The sequence below is a fragment of the Enhydra lutris genome, unplaced genomic scaffold (assembly GCF_002288905.1).
Source record: "Enhydra lutris kenyoni isolate GAN:26980312 unplaced genomic scaffold, ASM228890v2 scaffoldscaffold85, whole genome shotgun sequence".
NCBI classification, from domain to species: Eukaryota; Metazoa; Chordata; class Mammalia; order Carnivora; family Mustelidae; genus Enhydra; species Enhydra lutris.
Window position 1 is genome coordinate 4,824,011 of NW_019154169.1, and position 10,268 is coordinate 4,834,278.

At 48.5% G+C, this 10,268-nt stretch overlaps 1 protein-coding gene across 2 annotated transcripts; it reads left to right on the forward strand.

Annotated features, from left to right (window-relative positions):
- The first annotated feature begins 5,922 nt into the window (after nt 1-5,922).
- Nucleotides 5,923-9,388, forward strand: LOC111161512 (free fatty acid receptor 2-like). 2 transcript variants are annotated; one of them, XM_022525222.1, is made up of 3 exons: nt 5,923-6,016; nt 6,554-6,692; nt 7,649-9,388. In XM_022525222.1, the coding sequence occupies exon 3, from the start codon at nt 7,656-7,658 to the stop codon at nt 8,643-8,645; it is 990 nt and encodes a 329-aa protein (XP_022380930.1). In that variant the 5' UTR covers nt 5,923-6,016; nt 6,554-6,692; nt 7,649-7,655; the 3' UTR covers nt 8,646-9,388. The 2 variants fall into 2 exon arrangements, with proteins under 2 accessions (XP_022380930.1, XP_022380931.1); XM_022525223.1 differs by lacking the exon at nt 5,923-6,016 and having other exon boundaries at nt 6,564-6,687.
- The last annotated feature ends 880 nt before the right edge of the window (nt 9,389-10,268 follow it).

Genomic DNA, 10,268 nt, shown 5'->3' on the forward strand with positions numbered 1-10,268 from the left:
GACCCATTCCTTGCCTCGTCCAACTCTTGGTGGCTGCTGACATTCCTTGGCTTGTGGCCACCTCATTCCAGTCTCTGTCTGGTGATCATACCGTCTTCCCCTCTGTTGTCCGAAATCCCCCTCTGCCTCCTTCTGACAGAATATCTGTGATCACCTTTAAGGCCCACACAGATTATCCAGGATAACCTCCCCATCAAAAGCTTCTTCATCACACCCGACAGATCTTTGTCACCATACAGAGTGACAGTCACGGGTTCCAGAGATTAGGACGTGGATATCTTTTGGGGGGGGACAATTACCCCGCCACCACAGCTAGTATTATTGACCAGAAGTGGGCTCTGATGAACAGCAAACGGCTGGACAGAGTGAAGGAAGGAGAGGCCTCTGCAGAGGGAGGTTGAGGCACGTTACAAGCAGTGGGCCGCAAAACCCACGCTGCCCACTGAGAAGGCCAACAGGGATAGGCCTGAAGAACATTCCCAAGGAGCTAGGCCTGGGCTACTCCTCCTTGTTCCTCCTCCTCAGTGGTGCAACAGCGCTGGGGATGCAGGTGGCAAGGGTGTAGAACTGGAGGCCACCGCTGTTGACTGGAACCGTGGGCAAGGCTGGGCCAGTGGCAACTAAAAGAGGACACGCAAGGGGGTGGCGGTCATCAGCTGTCACCTCCACACCTTCATTAGGCCACTGCAGGGGCTCAAAAAGGGTAATACACAAATGGAAGGACGGTGAACTCTGCTGGCCCAGGAGAGCAGAGACATCCGAGTCCACCTGGATGCAGACTACTGGTCTACAACCATCTTGAGAAGAGTTCCCTATCTCTCTGGCATCCTGTGTTCTTCATGCAGTGGCATTTATTTAAAGTTACAGATCCCAAATCCCAGCCGATCTTCTCTGCCTACATTGCCACATTCTCCTGAATCCATGCCATCATCAGTCCTCCCCTGGATGGTCGCAATGCATTTCTATTCTCTCTCTCTGCTTTCAACTTCTGGAGACCACTCCCCACATGGTCCCAGTCTTCTCATATCATAAATCTCATCACGTCACTCTCCTCTTATGGCCCAGAAGAGGATTCCCATTGCTTACGGATGGAATCCCAAGTCCCTACTGAAAACCACCTAGTCTTCCATGGTCACAGCCCTGGTTTACCACACTCCGGTCACACCCGCCTTTCTGTCCCCTTCCCCTCCCCCCTCCAGAGGTGCTTTCTGCCTTCTTGCACACCTGCCAGCTCCACAGGCCAGATGATTCCTCTGCAGGAACTTCACAGTGGCCAGCCCCAGAATTCAGCCCAACCTTCCAGACCTCAGCTAACAGTAACCACCGAGATGACTTCTCTGATGCCTCCGGCCAAAGAAATCCCTGCCACGCGGTGACCACTCTCCCTGCCACTGCCTGGCTTCATTTCCTTCAATGTCTCTCTCTGCAAAATGACTCCCATCTGCATATTTGCTTGCTCTTGCCCATCTCTCTCCACCAGCATATAACCACCTTCTGTGAATGTGAGACCATGTTTGTCTTTGTGACCCTGATATCCTGGTGCTTGGCACAGATCCCACCACATTCGAGGGAACAGACACATATTTGTTGAACGAATGAATGAAATGATAGCTCTTTATTTACCATTAGTGCCACTACTCCTGAAGTCCTGCATTCCCCTTCACTTTCGAATATTTTTTTATCCACAATGCCCTTGTATCTGCCAAGCAGGATCTAGGTCATAAAGGTATATTATCCTGATTTATCAATACTGGCGATGAGGGAAGATCCTGGCAGCTTCCTGCAAAAGTAGGAGTGTCTTAATCTATGAAAGAGCTCTCAAGTAGTTCCTGCCTAGGATTTCTTAGGACAGTCCCAAAAGACGATAAAATGAGGCAGCTGGAAACCAAGATCTCCGAGCTTTTGAAAATCGATTTCTCTCCATTACAATTCTTCCACTTATCCATCCACACATCATCCAGGAAATAATTACCAAGTGTCTAGTATGTGCCAGGCTCTCTGCCAGACTCTGGAAATACAATGGTGAGCAAAACAGCCATTTCCTCTGCCACCTTTGTGGAGAGCCTCCAAGGGAGATGCACATTAAGCAAGTCCTCACACAATAAATGGATTATAACACTGTGATATGTGCTGTGAAGGAATTGTAAAAGATGCTACAACATAATAATTAGAAAACAAAATTTAAAAAAAAAAAACACCTAAATCTGCAAGAGCACCAAAAATAAATTATTTAGGAATCAATGTAAGAAAAGATGTGTAAAATCTCTCTCCTGCTGAGAGAAATTTAACACCTAAATCATGGAGCTATGTCACGTTCCCAGTCGGGAAGGCTCAATGTGATCCTGGTGTCAACAGTTCCAAATTGATCTATGGATACAACACAATCCCAGTCAAAATCCTAGCAGGCTTCTCTGTAGAAACTGATTTCTGTGGCAATGCAAACAACCTGGAAGAGCCCAAGCGATCTTAGAAAAGAACAAAGCTAGAGAACTTACACCTTCTGATTTTGAGACTTACAAAACTACAGCTGTCAAGATGTGTGGAAATGAGGAAAGGAAAGACAAAGGATTGCTAGAACAGAACAGAAATTCAAGAAACAGACCCACTCAGGGCACCTGGGTGGCTCAGTTGATTAAGCGTCTGTCTTTAGCTCGGGTCATGATCCCAGGGTTCTGGGATCGAGTCCTGCATCAGGCTCCTTGCTTGGTGGGGAGCCTGCTTCTCCCTCTCCTTCTGCCTGCCTGCCTGCCACTCCCCCTGCTTGTGCTCTCTCTCTGTCTCCCTGTGATAAATAAATAAATAAAATCTTTTTTAAAAAGAAGAAAAAGAAACAGATCCACTCAGATACAACCAATTCATTTGCAGTAAACATATCAAGGTAATTCAGAAAGGAAAATAAAGTCTGGAACTGGATAGGTAGGTAAAGATTTCTTAGGACATAAAAGCACAAACCATAAAAGGAAAACTAAGTGAATTAGACTTTATCAAAGTTAGACTTTACCAAAATTCAAGTTTTTTTTTATTCTTCAAGAGATAATTAAGAAAATGGAAACACAAGTCATATAGTGGGAGAAAATAGAATACAAATATCTAACAGATGAGCAGTACTCAGAACATAATAATGAACTTTCAGAGCTCAGTAATATGAAGATAATCTCATTTTTAAGAAATGGACAAAAGACTCAGACACTTCACAAAAGACACAGAGATGGCCAATAAGTACTTGAAAATATGTTCAACATCAACAGTCATCAGGGAAATGCTAATTAAAACCACAGTGAGGTACCATGCCACTTAATTAGAATGCCAAAAACTCAAGACTAACAAATACCAAGGGTTGGCGACGCTGTGGAGCAACTGGAAAGCTCATACACTGCCGGAGGAATAAAAATGGCACAGCCACCTTGGAAAACGGGCAGTTTCTTTAAAAATTAAGCAAAAAGATGACCACAGAGCCCAGCTTATATAGGTATTTTCCCAAGAGAACTGAAAACAGCTATCTTCACAAAGACCTAAACAACAATGTATGTAGCCGCTTTGTTCACACTAGCCAAAAACAAAAACAAAACCCCCAAAAAACAAATGTCTATTAACAGATGAATGAATAAATAAACTATAAAATGGCTATGGAACAGAAAACTATTCAGCAACAGTGCTCTGAGAACATCCAATAAGAGAATCTAACTGAACCTAGGAGGTCAGGGACAGCTTTCTTAAGGAGAAGGTGGGTATCTGAAGGAAGGCTGGGGCCTTCCCAGGGAGGTGGAGTAGGTAATGAGAAATAAAGAGCGCTGCAGGCAGCGGCTTGGTCAAGAGCCCCTGGCAGAGGAAAGGTGGCACATTTACAGAAGCGAGAGATGGTCTAGCTTAGAGAGCAAGGAGAGAGAAGAGAGACAGGAGTTGAGGCATGGAAGGGCCATGCCAGGAAGCCCTTATAGGCCTTGTTAAGAGTTTTGATGTTTATCCACAAGGCTGTAAGAAACCTCAGAAAGGGTTCTAAACAAGAGGGTGATATAACTGGCTTGACATTTTTAAGCCCACTAGCTACAGTATGGAGAATTAGCTGTCAGGGTGTAAGTGGCTGGGAAGGAGCCGGTCACGGCCCCTGCCAACCTCCTGGTAACAGATTGTGGCTTATATTGGGATAGGATGATGGAGATGGGCAGGAATGGATACCTCCAATGGGCTCTGAGAAGTATGTGGGACTGTACTGAGGGGATAAGGCAGAAGACAGTATTGGCACTGACTCCAAGGTTATGGCTCAGGGGATGGAACGGGAAGAGTCCATGCCCCAACACACAGAATGCTAGAAGGAGGCCTCATTTGATGGAGGTCTAAAGTCAGCTCTGGACATGCTGAATTTCATGTGCCTGGCAGACATCCGAATGACAATGTCTACCAGGCATTTGGACACGTGAATGTTAAAGTTCACAGGAGCCCAGAATAGATTCAAAACTGGGTTTTATGAAGATGGTAATTAACACAGCAGGAATGCATAAAACAGATTAGAGAGAACATAGGACCAGGATAAGAGACAACCTGGAACCAAGTCTTAAGGGACTCGAGCATTTAGAAGATGACCAGGGAAATGTGGGCTAGTGAAGGTCACTAAGAAGTGACCTGGGAAAAGGCTAGGAAACCAGAAGAACATAATATGGGAGAACTCATGGAAGCAGAATGTTTTCAAGAAGGCTATGGAAACTGTGTTGAAGGCTAATAAGAGAGGAAGAAAATGTCCACTGAATTTAGCAGCATAGAGACCACTGCTAATCTTAGGAGGAAGAGATCCTTTGGAAAAATAGGGATATAACCCAGATTAGAGGGGCAGGGGACAAGAGCAGTGAATAAGGAAGTAGAGAAAGTGACATATATAATTTTAAATAATGGGCCCAACTTCCTATTTTAAAGCTGGGTTGTAATGATGATGATGATGATGAAAGAAAACAACTTGGACGAGATTGTGAAAGACATCGCCTTTGTGAAAGCTCACCCTTGAATTCAGCCCGAGAGGTTGCGTTTCCTTTTCCTGTGACATAGGTGGGTGTTGTGAGTCATGAGTTCAAAGTTTCCTTTATTATGTTACCTTCATAACTAACCCGAATGTGGAGGATGGGGTTCACTGGCCCCTTCAACACAGGTGACATGCCAGTGACAGGAGGAAGGCACAGAGCAGGGGAAGGACATGCAGAAATAAAACAGTGGTCCTACTCCTCAACACCTGTGTGCCAGAAGTTTCTGCTGGGCCACTAAATCCAGATCCTCAAGAATAGTTGCAGAAAATCATAAAAGCAAAATGACACAAATGTTTTTGGTAGCAAGCAACAGATAAATAGTTCCCATTTATCTGGGAAGTGCACGTGTGTGCTGGGAGAAGGAGATAAATGCAAAGATCAAACTCCTTGGTTCTAGAGAAGGGTAGAGCTGAAGAGAAAGAAAAGCTAAATATTAAGATCTCTGGACCCCAAGGTTCTAGGCTACAAAACTAATGACTGACTGAGGAAATGACTGAGCAAACAACAGGGGGCGAGTATAAGTTCCGGGGAAAGAATTCTGAGAGCAGGGATCAGGCCACAGATGGCAAAACAGACAGCCATTCCCTAAGTCAAGAGGAAAACGTGTTGTGACTTGGTTTCCTCAGATGGGTGTATTTGGATAGGAATCAAGTAGCTTCTAACCTGGATCTCCACAGAGGGGGGAAAAGTAAGGAAGGAGCAAGGGTGGCTCAGAGGCTGGACCCAGCCTACAGGGAGAGGGAACACCTGGGGGAAAGACACGGGAGCCTGAGTCCAACTCCCCCGTAGAAAACCACGCAGGCACATCGCGCCTCCTGAACCCTGACACTCCCCCAAGTCAGACAGCACGTCAGTGCCCTCAACCTCTGGATATTTTAGCAAGTGGCTCACTCTCTCTAAGCCTGCCAGCAGGCTTCCAGTTACGGGCACCCACTAAGCACTCAGCACTGGGCCATATGCTTCATATATGCTATCTCATCTACACCTCACTGAAACCCTGGGAGGTAAGTATTCCCATCCTCACTTGACCGAAAAGGAAGCTAAAATTCAGAAAAGTCCTCTACCCTAAGGCCCCAGGAAAGGGACTTGGGTTTGAGCCCACACCTGCATGACTCTAAAACCCATGCTATTTCCACCAGAACAAGACTCAGGCTAGGCGAAACCCATCTGTCTCAATCAGGAGAGCAAAAGAAACCTGTTGGGGGCAGAGGACAAGAGACCACATAGAAAAGAAAAAAACTGAAGACTAAAAGGGAAAGAGGAAACTTCTTTTCTGAAAATGAGAAGAATTACAAAAGAAATTGCCTAGAAAAGAGAAGATAAGAACATCTGACTTGAGAAATAGGAAAAATGCCTGGGAATGAAAAATACTTCAGGACCCAGAGAAGCTGGGTTTGGAAGTCAGAGCGAGGATCTCTAGGGGGAGACTGAAGATGCTGGCGGGTGCCCCATCCTTCAGGTTTGAGAGGAGACAGCGTTCAATTACTGACCTTCCTCTCTCTGGTCACATGACTTGTGCTAGTATAAAAGCTTTCTACCAGCGGGTTCCTTACAATTTTTTCCTGTGTGAAATGGGCAGTAGCAGTGGCTAAAGTGCTGTTCCTCTTTCCCAGAAGATTTCAGACTTCCCTTCAGGACTAATCCCAAGAAGCCATCTCTCTGGATTGAAGACAAGGCAAGGCGTCTGGCTCAGTGCTTGTGCTCTGGGAAGTGATGCTAGGATCTGGAGAGGAGGGGGAGGTGCTGGGGGGGCTGCTGGAAGCCTGTGAGAAACTGGATGTGAGGCTCACACCTGGAGCCAGTGGAGGTGGGATCGAGGAAACAGACTGGGACCTCAAGCCCAGAGAGAGGATGGAGGGGCCGGGCTGTGTTTGGGCAGCAAGGGTTACAAGCCAAGTGGAACCTGAGTGACCCCGTTAAGAGTTCTTCTGTTGAGAGTCAAAACACTGGACTTTAGTGAATATGCTCTAAAGTCTTTGAGGGGACAAGCCCCAAAAGATAACACAGGCTCACCCTTCCTTCCCTCTGCCCCTCCCTTACACCTCCTTAGCTTCCTCTTTTCAGTACTAGTCCCAGAGTCCGGCATTGGTCAGGGGAGAAAAAGGCGGAGGAGAATCTGTGTTCTGCAAAAGGAGAGGAAGAGGAGGTAGGGGGATGGGTTGGGGGGGCGAGGCACCTGCTTCCTGGGCGTGTGGTGGGATCTGGTAGAGAGCTGGCACTGGGTCTCACGGCCTGGGTTCTCCTGAGAGGTAGCTCACGGCCCTCCCCTCGTGAGATGAGGCTTGCCTTTTCTCTCCGCAGATCTCTAGTAAAGAACTTAAGGAAAGGTGGAAGCTGATAACTGTAGCTTCCTGTATCTGTGAGGAGAGGAGAAAGCCAAGGGTTGGTCCCCCCCAGAGACACATGATGGCAAACGTAATAACTACTGCTTAATATCCCGCCCCAGGCAAAGTCAATAATTGCTCTGGGCAGTTCCGGCAGGTGGTGTGAACAAGTGCTGGCAGCAGCAGAAAGCTTTGGCCTGGGAAGGGGAGAGCAACAGGGAGGATGTCTCCATCCTGAACCAGAGCTGGGAGAGGGGGACCGCAGGCTGGGAGTGGGACCTCCTGACCCTGCCCTTTTCCAACCTCTTCCAGAGCCATCATGACCTCCTGGCGCAACCCCCTCATCCTCACGGCCTACATCATCATCTTCCTCACCGGTCTCCCTGCCAACCTCCTGGCCCTGCGGGCCTTCATAGGACGCGTCCGCCAGCCCCACCCTGCCCCCATCCACATCCTCCTGCTCAGCCTGACGCTTGCGGACCTCCTGCTGCTGGTGCTGCTGCCCTTCAAGATGATCGAGGCCGCGTACGACTTCCGCTGGTATCTGTCCGAGTTGCTCTGTGCCCTCACGGGCTTCGGCTTCTACAGCAGCATCTACTGCAGCACGTGGCTCCTGGCGGGCATCAGCATTGAGCGCTACCTGGGAGTGGCTTTCCCTGTGCAGTACAAGCTGTCCCGCAAGCCTGTGTATGGAGTGATTGCTGCCCTGGTGGCCTGGATCATGTCCTTTGGTCACTGCACCATTGTGATCATTGGTCAGTACTGGAACTCAACCCGGAATGACACGAATGACGACGGCATCACTTGCTACGAGAACTTCAGCGACTCTCAGCTGGATGTGGTGCTCCCAGTACGGCTGGAGCTGTGCCTCTTCCTCTTCTTTGTCCCCATGGTGATCACCATCTTCTGCTACTGGCGCTTCGTGTGGATCATGCTCACGCAGCCCCATGTGGGGGCCCAGAGGCGGCGCAGAGCTGTAGGGCTGGCTGTCGTGACGCTTCTCAATTTCCTGGTGTGCTTCGGGCCTTACAACATATCCCACCTGGTGGGGTTTTTCACGAGGAAGAGCCCCCAGTGGAGGGCTGAAGCCGTGGTGTTCAGTTCCCTCAATGCCAGTCTGGACCCCCTGCTTTTCTATTTCTCTTCGTCAGCTGTGCGCAGAGCCTTTGGAAAGGGGCTGCAGATCCTGCGGCATCGGGGCTCTTCCCTGCTGGGGTGCAGAGGCCAAGAGACAGCAGAGGGGACAAATGCGGACAGGGGTGTGAGTCAAGCAGAGGGAGCTCCGAGTTCTGACTTCACCACAGACTAAGGGTGCTCTAGACCTTTGGAGGCACGCTGGGTGACAGAAGCATTGAACAGGCTGGGAGAGGGGGAAACAGCAGGGTTCCCGTCCCAGGGTCAGAAATCCACAGATCAAGCCACTGCTGGGGCTGTAAAAAATCTCTCTCTGAGGCTTGGTATCCTTTTCTGACTGAAGTTTTCTTCCCAAAGGAGCACAGCTCCAGGACAAAAGGAGAAATGGTTAGGCCTAGAAGCACTCTCAGACCGGGGTTTCGGAAGCAATGTAGCTAACACAAATTCAGTCCTTGTGAGATAGTTGGGAGCTGAGGATGATCAGGCTGAAGCAGAGTCCTAAAGGAATCTTGCTACACACCTTGAAACACCACCCAGACACTGGTCTAGCTGTGGATACTAGAAAGGAGACAACAGGGAAGAGATGGACGAGAACACCACATGAGGTCAAGGAAGACTCAGGAAGACTATGAGTCAAGAGGACAAAGTGGGAGGACTGAGGACTGTGCCTTCTAACGATCTAGGTTTGCACTGTATTGCTTTGACCTGCCACTTTGTAAGTATGCTCCAGTCATCACGTGTATATCTTGTCTCCCCGTATTAAACCTGCCTGAAGTCTGGGTCTCGTCTTCTCCCTCTGTGGCACCTCCATACAGGTCAGGACACAGCCTGGCCAGTCGGTCGGAAGTCAACACAGACTAGCACAGGAGTAGACAACCTGGACTGGCAGATTGAAAATAAAGATGGTAAAACTCTGAAGTGAGTGTCCACAATTTCTGTGCTTTTCTACAGGTTCGGGGAGGGTGAACATGCAAGGAAGAAGCCGACTCAGCAGCACAGGGGGAGGGTGATGCATGTGAAACCACAGAAGTAATTTTAAGGTCAGGGTATAATGAGTGGAGTTGGGGGAGGGATGGAATCCTGTTTCCATTGGTGAACAGAGACGGGACTTAGAAAGAGAGTGGAGGGGGGTGAATCCTGACTTAACATCATCAGGTGGACAGGGGCCTAACCACGTGATTCTCCCGCTTAGAAACCTGCAGGTTTTCCTATTGTCCAAAGTTTTGGTCCCAGGAACTCTTATCCTATCATTCCATTGCCTACTTCTATCCTGTCTCCCTGCCCAATCCCACCTTCCATTTCTCCACAATAAGGACCCCTCGGCCACTCTCTTGTTAACTGCCCCTAGCCCCGGCCTAGTGGTCTGCAAGAGAGGTCATACAGCAGAATTGCATGCAGACCTACAAAAATAGTACACATGGCCCCCTACAATCTACTGGCTCTTTAAGGGTGGGACAGCAGATGAGCTTTGAAAAGCTCCCCAGTGAGTATTGCTACGCAGCTCAGGAAAGGAATCACTGGCCCAGCTCAGAGGCCCAATCTGTCCAAGAAAGCATCCTTCAGAGAGACCCTTCCTGCTTCTAAGTCCCTCCCAGTGCAACCCCACACTCCCTCAACTTCTGCTTACTTTTTCCACTTTCATAAAACCCCACTCAATAGTCACTTTCTCCAGAAGGATTTTCTTTATTATTCTCACCCAACAGAGAGCTCACTTTCGCTGTTTTCCTTCCTCAAACACCACTGGACTAGTGTAAGAGCCCTGACTTCACTGTTGGTCCTGCTTCCTAGCTAGATGGCC